At 36.6% G+C, this 18247-nt stretch overlaps 1 protein-coding gene across 1 annotated transcript; it reads right to left on the reverse strand.

Moving 5' to 3' along the window:
• Window positions 1–15232: 15232 nt before the first annotated feature.
• Window positions 15233–17925, reverse strand: LOC118761299. The gene is made up of 4 exons (XM_036499089.1): window positions 17859–17925; window positions 17618–17749; window positions 15532–15602; window positions 15233–15274 (listed from the first exon to the last, which is right to left on the reverse strand). The coding sequence occupies exons 1-4, from the start codon at window positions 17923–17925 to the stop codon at window positions 15233–15235; spliced, it is 312 nt and encodes a 103-aa protein (XP_036354982.1).
• Between the last annotated feature and the right edge of the window lie 322 nt (window positions 17926–18247).

Below are 18247 nucleotides of genomic sequence, written 5' to 3' on the forward strand. Positions count from 1 at the left end.
TAACGCGGTAGCGGTCTGCGAGCGAAGAATATTTGTGTATTTTGATCTTTTCGGCGTGGTTTGCAGCCGAACAAGGGTTTGCCGCAGAAGAATGGATCCTCGATTTCGAAAAGGTATCCACAACGGTGACATCCCATACGAGGGCCTTCCCCGACGAGTACGGGAATATTGTCATCCCGTCAGGCCTTTTGCCATCTCCCCGATCGAGTCCGACCGGTTCGAGGAGGCACGAATGGCCCGCCATTTCGAGGCCGGCCTTCACGATTTCATTGAGGGCCTTGTGTCTGTGTTCCCTGCCTGCGCTCCTCTTGCAGGAAAGTGGGTGCAGTCCCTTTTCGTCAACGTTCTCACCGCATCTGCAGCGGTGTTTTGCACAAACATCCAGGCCGAGACGGTGAGCCACTCCGATGCGTATGGCAGCATCGTCTAGCAACGTCCCGATGCTGGAGAGAGGAAGAGCATTCAGCCAGCTGCCAGAGTGAGGGGCGGATGCCGCACGAAGGCATGCCAGGCGGTGTTGATCAAGGGTTGCAGAGAGCTCAGACACACGCGCTCGGCATGCAATAGAGTCCCAGGCACGTTGGGAGGAGAAATCTTCGGGCCTCTCAGAAAAGGAGCGATCCCAGGTAGTGAGCCCATCCGAAAAAGCACCATCCAGGCAAGATCCGAAAGATTTGAGTAGGATCTCAGAGGCCAGGTTGTTGCACATCGAAAGGGAGGATAGATATGCCGGAAGTGCCACATCGGATGCAGTGCGGATTCCCGCACCTCCGAATCTCAATGGGAGCGAGCATTGGGCCCATCCAGGACCATCGAGGTGTACATTGAGGACGGATTCGGCAGTCTTTTTCAGGATTACGTCGTATGCGGCGAGTAGGTCCATATGCAGGAAGCAGGGATTGCTCCTGAGGGTGAAAATGAGTTTCGGCATATAAATGCTGTTCTTCAAAAGGAAAAAGGCAGTGTGCGAGTCCAAGATAGAAAGATTTGTTGAAAGTCTTTGGAAGTGTTCGGCTTTGGCGGAAAGCATGCATTGGAGCTTCGTGTCGGACAGGGATCCCCCGAGAAAGGTGACATCATCGATTGGGGTAACGTTCGCACAAGGCAGGGTTGCTCTGAGGCGGGCCACAGCGGATCGGAAGTCGGCCTCCGAACACGAGACATTAATGATCTCGGTCTTCTTCGCGTTGACCGAGAGGCCGAGGGTAGCCAGTGCTGGTACGATGTGTTCGACATCCCGAATAACGTGGTCAGCATGGCCACCCAATGTGGCATCATCAAGATACCACAGATTGAATTGAGGGACAGCAAGGCGAGCTGCCTCATCGATTGTCATCGCGAAGAGGAGTGGCCCTAGCGGATCACCCTGTTGCACGCCGGTCTCCGAACGGATGATCTCATTCCCGTATACAAGACTGCTCTCCGAGCCGTAGGCAAGCGAGACAAGATTGAAAAGACAATTCAAGACAATTCAAAATGAAGGGAAGGGACAATTCAAAATTCAAAATGAAGGGGTTATTTGATTAGTTTGGTTATTGGCATATGGCAAGGGAATTATTTTTGACTATAGCCAACGAGATTCGCTTAGCTCTCTGGTGCTTGATAAGTCGCCGGTAACCCTTTCCGTAAGTGATCCGATGTGTTGTAGCAGGCCACGAGTGGAAGCCCCCTGTATTCCAGACGTCTTGAATGCTAGGGGGGGTAACTGACACAAATATAACTATCTTCTTGGAGTGAAGGCCTGTCAGTTGATTTCTTTTGTGGGTTATTGTTTTAGACTCTAGAAAGACCAAAGGGTTGTTTTAGCGTATCTCTTTAACAATTGTAAGCAGAAATTGTATTCAATTCAAAGCCCCTAAAAGTATTCGCTTTTCTTGTCTATTAATTTTCTTTAATGTTGTTTCAGAAAGAAAAAATAGGAATACAAAAATATAGTATTCAGTCAAACCTCTATTGCTCGCTACATTTTTTAAAAAGGATTTTTCATTATTACAAAAAACCTTTGGTTGAACTAACAGTAAACAATACGAACAGACTATGTTAAATTTCATTTTCCTTAACCACATAACTTGTTTTCGTTCTCTGGGATGACCACCTTTCCTTTTCAGAGAGGAAAGTGTCTGGTTTGGGACGTCACGTGCGTGAACTCCTTTCCCAATCGGAATATCAAATTGAGTATCGAAAATCCGGGAGCCCCGTCTGAACGTGCTGAGAAGAGAAAGAGTGAGAAATACGCTGGAATTGGGAATGGCAGAGTGTTTGTCCCCCTTGCTGTTGAGACTTTAGGAATACAGGAGCCTACTCCTGCGAATTGGCTCACTAATCGAAAGGGTTACCAGCGACCCGTCTGAGCACCGGTATTTAACAGGACGAATAGGCATAGTCAGAGGCAATAAATTAAAAAAAAGTTCTCTCGGTTTCGCGTTAGATAAAAAAAAGTCGTCAAATTTATCTATAACGAAAAAAGGGAAACAGTGAAATTAATAAAAATCTGCCAATAAGTCTAAGTTGAAATTTCTTTGTATTTAGCTTCGATTCAGCAATCGCTTTATTGTTCAGATATATCAGTTTGTTGACTGTATCGAGTAATGCAGAATCTTGAGTACATCCAAAATGACAGATTTGGTTTAGTTTGGGTCTGTTTGCTTATCAGAATCTGAGTCACTGTCATTATCCTCAGAAGCTGAGACCGTCTGGTATTGCTCGACTAAGGATGATTCCAATCTTTGGAATTTCCAGTACGTAGTTTCAAGTCTAAGTTGAGCAATTCTTTTTCTGTAATTGGATCATTGACTAGTCTATTTATGAGGGATATGAACAGTAAATTGTTTTCAGGGTTGTCTTTTGTATCATATATTTTGACTTTAATGCCACACTTATTAAACCAGAGGGAGATTGTCTTTGATTTCACATCTATCCAAGCTGTGCTAATTCATCAGATAGCATCTAAGAGAGAAATTTTTCAATTTTAACTCCTTATTCATTAAATCAATTGATTCAATTTATTGAGAATGCCCTAAAATCCAACATCAACATTCAACGGCGTTGTTATGCGAATTACAAAAGAGCTTCCTCGGACGACTACCGTCTCACGCCTCATTAAACCACTACGCACATAAAATGGACATCTCGATCTCCCCCTTTTGTCCCATTTGGTGTGCTCACGAACACATAACTGCCCATCTATACCGCTGTCCTGGTCTTCTTTCGCTCGGCAAAAAATTGTCATTCATTCCCCGGAGGTCCTATTGGGAGCAACCTGGGAGGGCGCTGTTGTTTCTGCAAGCTGCTGGTCTCATAATCTAATGTAAGATCGGGGTTACACAACAACAACTAATGTGAGGTAGGTTGGCCATCTCATGTAAAACTCATTCGAATGGTGTTTTAACTAAAAGATCAGGTTGCATAGTTTCTTTATGAAAATGATATTGAAGATGCAGAATTGTTCAAAATGATAACTTTATTGTCAAAGTTGTCTATTTGATTGAAATTTTCGAGCGGATACCACCGAATCGTAGAGATAACATTGCACAACTAAGTTTGTCTCCAGAGAAGTTAACATTGAGTAATTTCTTGACAGACTTCCAGATAATAAAATCCAGGTCAGACAACAAGTCGAATTCCAAGAAATACGGGGATGAACGGAGTCCTGTGTGTGTATTCTGCGGAAGCACAAGAGGCATCCCAAGCCAGCAACTTTCTGCGGCGACTGACTCCGAGTCCATAGGAGATTCGGTAACTGGTTGGAGAATCTCTTGGACAAGGGTGCTCGTGGCATGTGTAGAAGAAAAATTTTGTTCTAAGATTTAAACATAATTTGCAGCCGTCATAATCCCATCAATAAAAACGAGCCGGCTTACTCCTTTAGACAAAATACAGCCACCGGCTAGAACACTTCCACCCCTAAATTTATCGCGGGTATAATGTTCGCCAAACAAAATCTTTCACCGTAAAAATATCTAACACTATTTCTTTTATTTGATGAAAATAACTTGAATTTTGTTTTATTGGAGAAAATAATTTTGCTTAGTAAGTTTCTGACCCTTGGGTTTGAACCTCTTTAAGAAGTGCTGCTGTATGGTCCTTATGAAACCTGGAGGTCTTTGTGTCCCCGAGCTGTGTCCAAAGAAAGGACGCCTTTTTCAAAAGAGTAGTCACATTAGAGTAGGTTTAAAAGTACGTGGAAGACAGTGCAACGATGATTCAAGAGGTTGACCTAGAAAGCTCGACAGAAATAAGCGATGATCTATTAACTGAAACAGAATTTTAAAAAATCTAGATTTATAATAAATTTTCTACAATTAATTGTCTTTTTCCGCGAGAATTCCTGGCCTCAGCCTAGTGTCTCGAAACTCAAAAAAGACTATCACTTTTTCGACATGTTTTGCGTTCACTTTCGCCTCTATAACGGAGGCATCTTTTGATTCCTTCCACTGGAACTGGCGTGCCAATACGAATGACTGAAACACTAAATTGATTATCGCTTTATTCTAGGACAGGAACAAAAGCACAGAATCTTTCAAACTTGTTATTTTTTTACCTTTTTACAACGTGATTGAGCGATTCATGCAGTGGCAACGTGTTCAATTAGTCCGTTATTTTTGTATTTATATTTTGAATTTGCGCAAAATATAAATGTTTTTCTTGGTCTTGATAATCTGCACGATACTGCCTTCAGTCTATTTAGAGACCGAAGTTAATGTATTGCTTTTATGGTTTTCTAGTTATAGAAGGCCTTCGACAAAGTAAAGGACGCTTTTGGTAATGATGTCACAAAAGGTAGTATGTAATAAATATTCAGGAAATCAAAAATTCAACATCGGTTTCCTAATTCCGACACTGACAGTAGTCCTAATGGTTGCCTATTTTGACTGAATTAATTTAATATTGGTTGTTTCCTTTTAAAATTCTCATTTGTTTAATTTATGTCAGCTTTCTTTAGCATCTTTAATTTTAAAACATGGTTATTCCAATCATGTATAGCTTTTCAGCAAATTTATTTTGAAACCTAAACCAGAATTTGACAAAAATATTTATTTCTGATGTTGATTTTCTAGACCATTTTTATATGCTGCTAAAAAGATAACACGAATTTTGAATGCGAAATTCTAAGAAAACCTAATTATCATGTCAGAATGCGGTATTCAGCAGGGTTTGTCCTCTTTGTTGACCATATTAGACTGAACGTATCGTCCAGTGTTAACTTTTGGTACTTGGATGACTTTACGATTAGTGAACACACCGAAGTCGTTATGAAAGACATAAACAAAATCACTTCCAGTTTTTCAAAGAGCTGACTATCTCTAAACAGCGGCAAATGCAAACCCGCCGATATTTGTATTGTCCCCGCCGCTCTCTGCCACACATTCTTATCTCTTTGCAGCCTGATTGATGGGTTAAGGATTACGTCTACCAGCGATCTAGATATCTTAAGTTCTCTCATTTCCGCCGATGGCATAGTAAAAGCCTTATCGTCTAAATGGGCCGAAACCAAACTCCTTACTTATCGGATCCGTAAGCTTGGCTCACATCTGGCGTTTTTCCTATTAAAGAACTTTTTTTCGGTCCCAGACTGACCTACATTCTCTGATCTTCCCTGTTTTGTTGCCGCTGATTCATTATCAAGAATCGACAATCTCGTCCACGAATTCTTAACATTCCATTTCAATTCAAGGATCACTGATGACGGTTTTACTCATGCCAGCCTACTCACATGTTTCAGGGGGATCGGGATCCACTCATTTACAAACCTGCTCGTGCCTTGCCATCTTTCTTCCACGTCGGCTTCCAAGAATTCCCTCGAACTTAACGAGTTTTCGGACTACACTCTGCTTCCTGTGCTTGGTGCCTACTTGGCCTTGATTTTCTTGCGATTCCTTCAGTCCAAAGGGGCTGGAACGAAATCTGCCTAAATAAATTACGCAAATTTCGTTCAAAGTCAGAAAAACTCCAACTGGCCTCACGAAACTGCGCTTGTCAGCCGCATACGGGAGACTGGCTCAAAACACTCCCTATCCTCACCACGAGATTAATACTGGATGATGAGTCCTTACGAATGTGTATCTGTTTACGCTTGGGCTTTAACATCTGTTAATCCCACCCTTACCGGTGTGGGTCCACAATTTTGTCTAACGGCTTGCACACATTGTTGTTTAAGAAGAGTGCCAGTAGAATTCCTAGCCACACTCAACTTGATAGCGCTGTCAGGAGGAGTCTAGAGTCGGCTGGTTTCCCTTACACTCCAGAGCGTTGCCTTTTCCGGAGCGACGGCAAGCGTTCCAACGAGATGACGACCCTTTCTTTCTGAGAAGAAGACGTCATCTGCGTCGACTCTTTTTCGGCAATGATGCTACTCAAGACTTGCAGCAACCCAGGCTCCGGCAGTGGTCAGGAGGAAAAAAAGAGGACAAAATACCTGTGTATTCTGAACTCTTTTGAGTTTGCTTCTTTGCCTTCAAAACCTCAGGAATTGTCGCCAAGGCCGCGACTCAATTCCTCACTGACATTAGTAAGAGAATCTCCTCGAAAACAAACGACCTTAGAGAGACGAGCTAGCTGTTTCAGCAAATCTCGGTCGCCGTGCTTCGCGGAAACTGCCATTCAATACGCAGCGTAGCGTCGTTGAGCTGATCCCTAGGCTCTTGACTACTTTTTCAGCCACTTATTCTAGCTAGCATCTAAATTTGATATCGCATTGATTTGATTAAAAATCAAATTCTAAGAAAATTTTTAATTCTGGTAAAAAAATTTTTCTAGTCAACGAAATAAATTATTATTAACAGACAAAAATATAACCATTTTCTCGGAGTGAAGGCCTGTGAATTGATTTCTTTTGTCGTTTATTGTCTCAAAAAGAACTTGAGACTCCAGAGAGACCAGGGGATTGTTTTAGCGTATTTTTTAACAATTATACGCGGAAATTACATTGCGCATGTTTGACATTGCTGATCTTAACAGGAATATTCTACAAAAGTATCCCTTTAAAAAGTGCTTGTCAAAAAGCTGAATTTAAAAAATGGCCTTATGTTTACGTATTTTGGGTGGAAAAATGTTACACAACAAACAATTGCCAATTGTTTTAAGCATGCCAAATGGATTACTTGTGAAAATCAAATGCGAGAAACATATATAAAAATTAATAATTACGATAAAATGATTGTAACGCTTAAAATTCTTGATTCGATAAAACAAACGGAATTTATTAATCATAGTTATACTGAAATGAATGAAATTATAGAATTTCTCATTAATTATTATTTATTAATAAGCACACCGCAAAATAACGTTAGTAAAGTTATCTCGCTTGAGCCACCCTCTCCTGGATGAGTTTTGTTAATTGCTTTCAAGTCTCTCTGTTCCTCGATAATTCCTTCAGGTGCTCGATATCGTCTGCTGATTTCAACTCTTTTCCAATCAAAGTTAGGTCTTGATGCAGAATGGTTGCTAGAGTAATTCGTGGTCTTCCTCGGAAGGTCGTTCCCGGATGAGGAGCGTAGTGGTGTTCCATTGCATTGCGAGATTTGCAGGATTTTTCCTGTCCATTCTTAGAATGTGACCGAATAAGCCCCATCTATTACTTCTTATTTCTTCGTCCAACGGATATACATTGTACTTGGAGTAGAGATGCTGGTTTGATATGCGTTTTGGCCAAAAGATTCTTATGATGTATTTCAGCTGTATTCTATGAATATCTCATAGAGGAGTCAAAAAATAATTAATATTTTATCGAATAATTGCGTTGATTTAGTTTCAAATATTTTAATTTAATATATAAAAAATTTAAAAGGAGAAATATTGACTTTACTAATGATTAGACTAAAAAATGGATGTCTGCAGGAGACCAAAGTACAAACTGGATTGGATGAGTTACATGGGGACTACAGGCTTATTTTACTGCCATCGACATCAAGGCACTATGGACAGGGGTTTGCCGTACACAGGAAGCTTACACGTGGGATATTTCGGTGCTGGAGTGTTCCCGATAGAATCAGTGTCCTTCAAATCGTTTCAAGTGCCGTACGTGTGGAAATATAACTATTATGTTTCTACGGAAGTTGCCGATAATAATAATAATGGACTAAAAAATAGCAGAGTTCTTCAAAATAGCTAATTAAGTGTCAAGTGTCAGTTAATCTTAGTTTGTGGTTTTAATAAAATGAAGTTAATCTTAGTTGAAGGTTAATGTAACAGGCTGCCCATAGGTATCGCGTGGCCCATGTGACAGCATACTGTTTCTAAATACCTGCGCAGCAAAAATTACTCTTTGGAAGTTTCTCTATAAAATAACATAATTTAATTTATTAAGTGAGAATCTTTGTGACAGGGATCGCCAAGTTTTCTTTCAAGTTAGCGACCGGGATCTCAAAGAAACGCATATACATATACCTTTGTGCGAAATTAAAATGAGTTCGATTTCAAAATTAAAAACACAAATAGACCTGTCAAGTTCAAGAATTTGGTTAAATGCCTTATAACTGGGCAGTTGATCATGCGATGCAAAGTGCTTTAAAATGCTATAAAATAAATTAACTTATTAATTAAGCAGATGATGAAAAATTTGCCAATCTACGTTTTTAAAAAATTAAAATCTTCGTTCCGAATATTCGCATATATTCTGATTTTACGCGAATATTTGAATGTTGTCTTTGACTATGTTAATAATTCTGCACTTAATCTATTGTATTAAATAAGATAAATAATATTTTATTTAGCAGCCAACGTCGGTTCTGACATTAATGTATTTATTTGGCAGTTTTATAAATATAGAATGCTTTCGGTGATATACAAAAATTCTTTGATAATTCCTTTAAAAAAGGTTATGTTTGCAATAAATATTCAAGGAAATCAAAATTCCAACATTTGTTTTTTAATTCCGACATTCACAGTGATGCTGGTCGTGGCATATTTGTAACATCATTTACTTAGTATTGTCTCATTTCGGTTTCTAACTTTCGCTTGTTTAATTTATGTCAGTTTTTCTTGGCGTTTTAAGCTTTAAATATAATTATTCTTATCTGTTGTGTCTTTTAGTTAATAATTGAATAAATGATGTATTTTTTTGTTGGAAAACTCTGTTGGATGTCCGTTTTCAAAAGTGAACATAAATAATAATAAAGACAAAAAAGAAGCATTTATCATATGAAATAATTTGGGAAGCAACATTACTGTTGTGCTTAAAACCAATAATCCTTCGATCGGAGCTATGAAGATTTTCAACACGTTATGCAACATAAAATCTATCAAAAATGCACAAGTTTCTTGCCGACAGTCTGAAGAGTTTCTACTGAATTTCAAAATCAAAAAGATGTGGAACTATCATTATTCACGGATACAGCTCAATGATGTACCTTGGCATCATGGTGCTAAAGTTGGGACAAGAACATCAATATTTTACAAAAAAATCTATTGATATTCGGAATCCTGATTAGCTAACTGTAACACACACTTTTGAATAAATAATTAATATTTCTACGTAAATTGTTCTAAACTCGCTGTCAATTGGTGGGCAAGTGTGTTAATAATTGTTCTAATTCTCTTATAAGTGGTTAAGTGTTTTTCAAAATCTGTAATTGCACTCTATTCAAGTTCGTTTTAAGGGCTTGTGTTCGATTTCAACAAGCTACCTGTGCCCAAAAGCTCGGATTGGACTGTCAGATATTAGAGTTATTACGATTCTGCTAATCTGCGACTTGACAACGGCAAATCCATACGTAACTAATTTGGACACCAATATTGTCCTACAATTGAAGGTGGCGGTCTTAATCTCTATAATCTTCTTGCGCTCCTACGTTATATGTCGGGCTGATGTGTGCGTCATTTTTTGAATCCTCTACCATTAACTATCCTGGACACCCGATACAGACCTACTTTGGGAGGTGGTAGGCCTCATTACGGTCATGTGTCATAGGCTTTGCTTAGAAGGGCGGGCAGATGATTAATGCAGAATTTGTGAACTCCCTAATTGACTAACGCTGGCCCGAGACAGACGATGCAAACTTTGTCGGCTTCAGGAGCTGGGTAAATGTTTGGTCGACCTCAAGCTGATTTAATCAGTAAGCTCAAAAGATCTATTAATGATGTGACCAAAGTAAAAAAGATGCCAGGTTTTTATTTGATTTGGTGGCTCTCCTAAAAGAGGGAAGCAGTCACCAAATAAATCAAATGTAACCAGGATTACTCTGGTTAATGCCCGCTCTCCTCAAAAGCGGATGAATTTATTTATCGTTTATTTTCTTTTAAAGCACAGTTCGGATGAATTTATTTATCGTTAACGAGACGAAAATCAAGAGTCTGAGAGTACAGTGCGACCTCGAATTTTGGAAAACTAAGTAGCTGGGAAACTTTCTTTTTGTAGAAAACTTTGCTTTGGAGAAATATTTTTGCCATTCCTGTAAAATACGACGATTTTCAGTAAAATAAAACCCCTATTGGAAATGTTCCTCAAGCATGGAAGAGGACAATTTTTTGCATGATTTCGAAGAAAAGAAAACCGAGTTCTGATTCTGCAAATTAAAGACAAATCGGTACTTTTGCATTTCATCCTGCACGAAAATAGCCACTAAATGAATTAATGAAAATTTTTATGAATATTAAATCGAAAATTTAAAAAATTGAACTATGCCGATTTTGTAAATTTTATTTTTAAAAAAATTTGAATTTTTAACCGGCTTGTGGAGATGAATGATACAGTTGTCATGCGAAAATTTGCAAAACTGAAGGACTATGAACTTCCCCGTACTGAAATGGAGTCAGTTGCCTTCCTTCAAGAGGTTGGAATCTTTCCCAAAGAAAAAAATGTCAAAACAGACATTTTATGACCCTTCTCCAACAGCGGGAGAATACAACATGGGTGTGCCATAAAAGTGGGTGTCGAACATATAGTTCAAGTGAGCCATTTAGACAACTCCTTCGATGAGCTAATAGATGCCATTGTCAAATTTTGTCCCCCGAATATCACGCTTCGTAGTAACAGCTGACCTTTTTTGTTGTAATAAAGATTTTTTCACTGAGGGAATGATGATAAGCATCTTTATTAACCAACAACTGTGTCTTTTTAGACAGGTGGTCGTTAATAGCTCAGATTTAATTTTGTCGGTATTGTTTTGACACCACTAAGCCTATAAAAAATTCAAATTTTTTTAAAAATAAAATTTATAAAATCGGCATAGTTCAATTTTTTAAATTTTCGATCTAATATTCATAAACATTTGCATTAATTCATTAAAGTGGCTATTTTCGTGCAGGATGAAATGCAAAAGTACCGACAAATCAGCCTTAAATATTCTATCCAAAAAATCATGGAAAAAATTGTTTTTAAAAATTGTCAACTTATATTGAAGATAAAGAGTATTTTTTGCAAGAGCAATGGGAATTTTGGAGTAACAAAAATGCTGAAAATTGTTTTTCAGGGATAAAGGAGGCTATACTTACAGCACAAAGGAAAAAAGAATATCTTACAACCGCATGTCTAGACATGTCAAAAGCATTTGATAGCGCCTGCCATGCCTGGCTATTACGAACTTTATATAATTTTAACGTTGGAAAGACAGCCCTAGTTTGGATAAGGAGCCTCCTCTCGTGAAGAGGATCGTTTGTACGGGTCGGAAATTAATTGTTCCAAAGAATTTTGTCCAAGAGAGGAGTTCCACGTGGATCTGTCATCAGTCCACTTTTATTTAATTGTGTGATATATGAAATTCCTCAAGTGGATCATCCTAACTAGAGATGACTATTTACGCAGGTGATATTTCTATTTTACAGATTGAACTACTTAAACTATTTTGTATTTTTAAAAAATGGATTGAACAAGTGTGCTATATAATTCGGCTGTGCTAACTTTTAATTATATCTATTTTCATTAAAAAAATTTAGTCAATTGAGAAGTTTTGTTACGAAATTTGTAACTTAATAAATTGAAGTTCCGTTTGAAAGACCAAGTCATAAAATTTAACAAAAAAATTTTACTTGACGCAAGTTTTGGTAATAATTACATGGGAAGGCGTATCGGCGATCAAGAATTTTTCTAGTTTTTGATAAATCGAATAACGGAATTTTTGAAATTGACACTAATAAAACAACAGACAGAGCAGACATCCCGATCCCCCAGTATTTATGATTTCTGTCAAATCTTTATAGAAATAATATCGTTATGTAATTACGGGAACTAAAACATAAAAGTCAGCACATAAACATAATTTTTCATAAAACATTAAATCAACCCAAATGACTACAAACCCAAAACAACACCCACAATAAAAAACCAAAACATATTATTAATGAGACAAAACAGACAGAAATGAACACTCAGTTTATATAAACCTGCCTTTGAAGATCCTTATTTGGTTTATGCGGTTCATTAATAACCTATCCAATATACCACCAATCACACCTCTTCAGTCTTCCCTCCAAATAACACTCTCCACTGTTCAGGGATGTTACATTTCGCACCAAATGTGACCTGAGTGCAATATTCCGGCGACCACTGGAATGGCAACAACCCTTCCTCTGACAAATACAGTCATCACGTCATACCCTTAGAAAAGCCCGCCGAACAATGTTGGGTTGCCACCCTCGCATTGCTGTCATACACAATCGAGGCTGTGCACTTTACATCCTTCTAATTCACATAATAAAATCTACCTCATTTACAAATTCAACACAAGAAGCTTTTTCATTGTTTTTAAACTAGAAAATAATTTATTTAAATATTAATAATTTTAAATTAATATAAAATACTTTAATGTTGGTAGAAACATTCTTCGGTTGAATCGACGTGGTGATCTCCAACTCAATGTCAGAGATGTCGGAAACATCAAAGTCATCAGAGGAAAACTCATCTCTATACAACATCAAATCGTTACACCCAACTTTTGCCGTTTTTTGAGTCTATAAGCCTCCGGAACAACATATTCTCCCTCCTCTCTCCTATTTGATGGTGTAAATACGAGTCCATCGAGCTTAAATATATCCTCGAAGTCACCTTAGTGTCGTCATCTTGTCTTTTTTGTCTCATTTGAGTATTCTTTGGCATTTGATTCGTAGGTGGAGGTCTTTGAGTGGCCACACGGACTACTTTTGTAGGCACCTGCTCTGTTTGAAGTTCGCTTGTGGGCTTGGCCTTCTTTTTTCCGTATTCTTGCCATTGTGTCTTATCAAATTAGAGGAACTTGGCATACAGTGCCCTCTCTTATGGCGGATATGGCTTTGGAAACCATCTGCTGATTGTTGTTAAGGGAGTTAATTGCTGTTGCTTCTGTACATCCAGTTTGTTTCATTACTTGTTTTACTTGTTCGGAGAAAGCAGAGCTGTCCATTTGTCAGTCAAAGTCTATTTTGGGTATTAATAAAGGTATGTATTCTAATATATAACTACAACACAAAGCAATGTTACACGTTTTAGATAATCTATTTATTTGTAAATTAAAAATATATTTTTACAAACGAATTCTTTTAGAATTATCGAGAGTAGTGAATATATTGTATATTTCAGAAAGTTTTGCAGGAACCACTACAAGTAGTTTTTTTGAAAAAAGGTCTAATTTTCCAGAAATTTCTACGTGGATTTGTTGATCTTTCCAAGTTTTAAAATAATGATTTTGAATATCTTTTTGAGCCAGACACATTGATTTTTACAACTTCTTCATTTTTAAGCTCTGGAATAGAGTTTTGTTAAAGGGTAAATGTTCATTTCCTTTATGTGAATTGAATTGTCGAATTATTAATTTTTGAATAACTTAATCGAAATACCATCGAGATAAGTACTACTTTCACTTTAGAGCAAAATATACGTTCAATTACAAAAAGTTGAACAAGAATCAGATCATCCGCCGGTCTCTCAAAACAGCAGGCTTCCACTACTCCATTGTATTAAGTATTAGTTTCCTTTTTATTTCTTTAAGAGTAAACCTGGCTTTTCTAAAGCACAAATAGATTCAATGTAAAATTTATTTTTCTATGACCAATTTTTTTCTTGCCATTAAAAACATTCAAAAGCAATTAAAAAGATATAGCATTGAAATATTTAATAGGCCTAAATTCTAATCATAAGATGTTTTCAATACATTATGCATACGGGAAATCAAATTATACTTATCCTGGTTACAACACCTTTTTTACTTTGCTTTTAGAAATCGTTGTTTATTGAATTAGAAATAGGATAAATTTTTTTAAGGTAATGTCTGATTTTGAAGATATTTATGAATTCTTAACAAGCAACTTTAATCATATATTCGCTGTCTAGTTTTTTGACATCTGTCTTAAGGTTAATCGCGGATCTTCTATCTATTTGCACAAATTTTCGACGTGTAACTCTGATAATATCAACTTCTGACCACATCTGTGTAGATTCGAAAAAGATTTCCACTTCGGATCCAAGTATAAGGAGTCTGTTACACGCAATTGAACGAACAGCAAGCAGTTTCCAAATGCAAAACTATTTGTTAACGTCAGTGGATTTCCTTCAGTACTAAAACCAGTTGGGTTAGATCGTGGTGATGGAAAAAGTCCTGGCAAGTCTACATTTTTCCCATTCCTAGATGGGATTTGCCCTCATATGGGATGTAAACCCGTGCCGACTCGTTTTCCTCATCATCGCTCATAGAGTTTGCTTCTTGCCCTGGATCTATCTCCGCTCTTGTTAAAGCTAAAAAATCGCAAAGAATGCTTCCTCAGTCGACAATTGTTGCTTCGACCCCCAGGCTTTCAAAACCAGTGGAGTAATTAACCCAAAAGCTCTCAAACTCCTCCTAAATTGGCACGTGAAAAATGGGTCTACTGGTTTTAACTAAAGATACTTTGTCAAAAATCAAAAAATACAAAGAATCCCAGAATTTGGATGAAGTTTTCGACAAGAAGGAGAGATATAAAGTCAAACAACATGCAGAAACCTTTTCTTTTGCTGATGGAAAAGCTTATATACGAAGAAATGGCCTAAAACTACGATTTTTTTGTATTGAAGACGCAGAACTAAAATTACTAATGATTGAAGTATTGGTTGTATCATCTAAAAATAGTCCGAGCATAATTCTAATCATTTTGGAAGAGATCGAATGATTAGTCATCTGAAGACAAGGATCTATGGTGTTAGTCGTTCTGAAATATTGCAAGTTATCAATAACTGCGTCTTTTGTCAGGTAAAAACATTAAAATTTATTTATAGTCCAAAAAATTAATGAAAAACAAACGGAAATGTAAATTCGACGAAAAGGTTGTTTATCACGTGTTATAATGCGGATTAAGGTGGGGGATAATGTTCTATTACGGCAAGATATTGATGCTAAAAATAGAAATTATCCATTATATGATCAAATTGATACGAAAAAATATAAAGTTATTGCCAAAGAAAATATAAATTTTGATATTCAAGATGAAGAAGGATTTGTCGTAAAAGGGACAAATATCGCGAGACTTTATAAAATTGAGTAATGTTTTTGTTTATAAAAAATAAGGCTTGTGTTAAAATAAGGGTTAAGGATATTTTGGGGTTAGGGATAGGGATAAGGTTAGGGATAAGGTTAGGGTTAGGGATAAGGTTGGGGTTAGGGATAAGGTTAGGGTTAGGGAGAAGGTTGAAGTTAGGTTAGCTTTTGGGATAAAGTTGAGATTTTATCACGCGACAAAAATAAAAATGTATTTTTATCACGGAATAATACTTTTTGTGTTTTTTTATGTAATTTTTATTTAAAAAAATATAAATAGTTTTAATTTTTTTCGACTGGTAATCCAAATAGCAATTAAATATTTAAAGTTCAACGGCGTTAATAACGAATGTTGGAGTATGTTGGTTTTGTACAAGAAAGAAATTTCAGTAAATTGGAATCTATCTGCATTTTAGGGTTAAACTTTAACTATTTAATAATTTTAGATATAGATAAAGCGATTTAGTCGATTTTTAGGGCGGTCCAAGGAGATGCCGGGTGCCCAGCAAAAACCGGTGACACAGAATACTATAATGATGTACTGTCTGTTCAAAAAAAACGTGACACTTGAAAATGTATGTTTATTTAAATGTTTGTGATTTTTTGTTAAAAATTTTCAAGGAAAACTAAATTTTAAATTCCTTTATATACACAATTCAATTTTTATTTTTGTCACGATCGGCTAAATTTCCAAAGTAACAACGTATTCCAAATAATCTTTGTTTAAAAAATTAGTATTCCTTGGAAATTTTTAAAAATAAATCACAAAAATTTTTTTCAATTTATATCAATGTATGTAAAGAAGAAGAACTGATGGCGATCCTGTTTCCCCTCACTATTGCTTGGGACACGTTCTGGAGGAGCCATCTCGTCTCCAGAGGATTGTGTGTTCTCAAGGTCTTGAGACGTCCAATACACTTGAGGAAGCACAATCACAAAAATTAAAAACAAAATAAGGAAAGATAAATATTGTGCCAAAGCACTAAAAATCATTTTATTTAAAACAAGAGTTAGAATACAAAATATTTTATACACGAAATCGATCATTTACTCATTTAAATAAATGTGTGCAACCCCTTATTGGGGCGACCCTAGATGCCCCAAAAAGAGGTTAGACTGTAATAATAAATAATGAAAATATTTAATTCAATAAAAAATGTATTGTTTTCTGTGAAGCCGCAAAATAATTAGAAGAAATTTAAAAAAGAAAGAAATTCACTTAATGGGCTTTAATATTTTTGAAACAACGTAGAAAACTAGAAATTTGTGTTTTTTTTTATTTATTAAGCTTACTTAAATTAAGCACATTTATAAAAATGCCCTAACTATAAACTAATAGTAGGCGGTTCATATTAAAATTCATAGATCCATAAATAATCAAAATATTATATCTGTAAATGATGTATCTACGGCTGGGAACTGTCCGTACTGGCAAAATCTAGTAAATACTTTGAGCACAAAAACCTTCGTTAGATTCAGAGCAAAGCTTGACGTATTCCCCAAACACTATTATTTCACATTAAATAATTACAAATATCCTTTATTTGTAAGCCAAACGATTTGATAACAAACACAGCGTGCACAATGAGGATCACTCTGAAGAGCAGTGCCATTACAACAAGAATTACGTATGAAATATAAATATACTTGGTCCCAGGAACATTGTAGTAAGCCACCTACATCTCAAAAATGAGCAAATCATACAGCTGCGTATATTAGATACCCGAACTCGAGGTAGGCGAGTGAAAACAAGACATATAAACATTTTCTACTCTCAAATCGAATCTAATTCCAAATTAAATCCCTTAAAGTAAAAAACAGCTAAAAATCCAGACAAGTAGACGCCAAAGTTTATTATAAGGCCAGCACTGATCGCAGTGATCGAGAACAGTCTATTCTGGTCTGATATGTCGTACATGAGGACGAGGACATTAAGCTAAAACTCTAAAATTATTGAAACCGTCAACTGTAAGTCCATATTGAGAAGTGAATTAAAGGAATCGAGAATTTGGTAGGCTTCTATTGATTAGTAAAGACAAAACAACTTATTCGCTCTTTCATTGCTCCAATCGTGGTAAAGGCGAACTTGCCAAATTTCCGCGGAATCCAAACTGCCATCACGATTATGAAAGGTCCCAGCAATGCACAGGAGATTAACCTTCCCAGATTATAAGCAGCTTGTTGTAATCAAGGTTAGTTACCGTCCGTGCTGTTGGGGATGATGTAGTGTATTATAACATAGATTATGACAACCAGGACTGATAATGCAAGGGCGTATAATTCGAATTTCCGTTCACGGAATATTCCGTTGACTGAATAGAAGAGGGTAAATACTTTATGTAAATATTATAAAAAACTACCGAGGTTGATAACGAGCATAACGGCGAGCCGGATGTCATTTTTGTTTTCTATTGTTGGTGACTTTAAACTGAGAATATGTACAATTCGGAATAACGCGACGACGAGAGCTCCGGAATTGCAAATAAAGTTGAACGCTAGAAAGGCCCATTCGTGCCTTTTTATCGTCCGGATTGCTCGAAACTATTTTTAGTTGTTTTCTATGTAAATACTTTGCCGAAAATATAAATTGCTTCAGACTTGTAAAATAAATCCATAAATTAGGACACGATATTGAAATAACAAACGTATTTAAATCTTTTATTGATTAGCTAAATTGAAATAATTTTATTTTATATTTTAAATAACAAAAATAAATTTATTTTTCTGAAAAATTATTCAGAATTTGTCAATGTGGCCTAACATCACATGAACCTTTAACATTAACACCGGACTGCTATCAATATAATAATTAAAAAAAACTTGAAATGCTA

This window comes from Octopus sinensis, unplaced genomic scaffold, assembly GCF_006345805.1.
Source record: "Octopus sinensis unplaced genomic scaffold, ASM634580v1 Contig11667, whole genome shotgun sequence".
Taxonomy (NCBI): domain Eukaryota; kingdom Metazoa; phylum Mollusca; class Cephalopoda; order Octopoda; family Octopodidae; genus Octopus; species Octopus sinensis.

Bases quoted from the DNA above. Each gene is read 5' to 3' on its own strand.
- LOC118761299 (XM_036499089.1), bottom strand. From the start codon at position 17,925: ATGGGCCTTTCTAGCGTTCAACTTTATTTGCAATTCCGGAGCTCTCGT. The intron at 17,750-17,858 runs GTACATATTCTC...ATTTACATAAAG, and splicing joins TCGTCGCGTTATTCCGAATT to TATTTACCCTCTTCTATTCA. The intron at 15,275-15,531 runs ACCTTATCCCTA...TTCTATTTTTAG, and splicing joins TAACCTTATCCCTAACCCCA to CATCAATATCTTGCCGTAAT.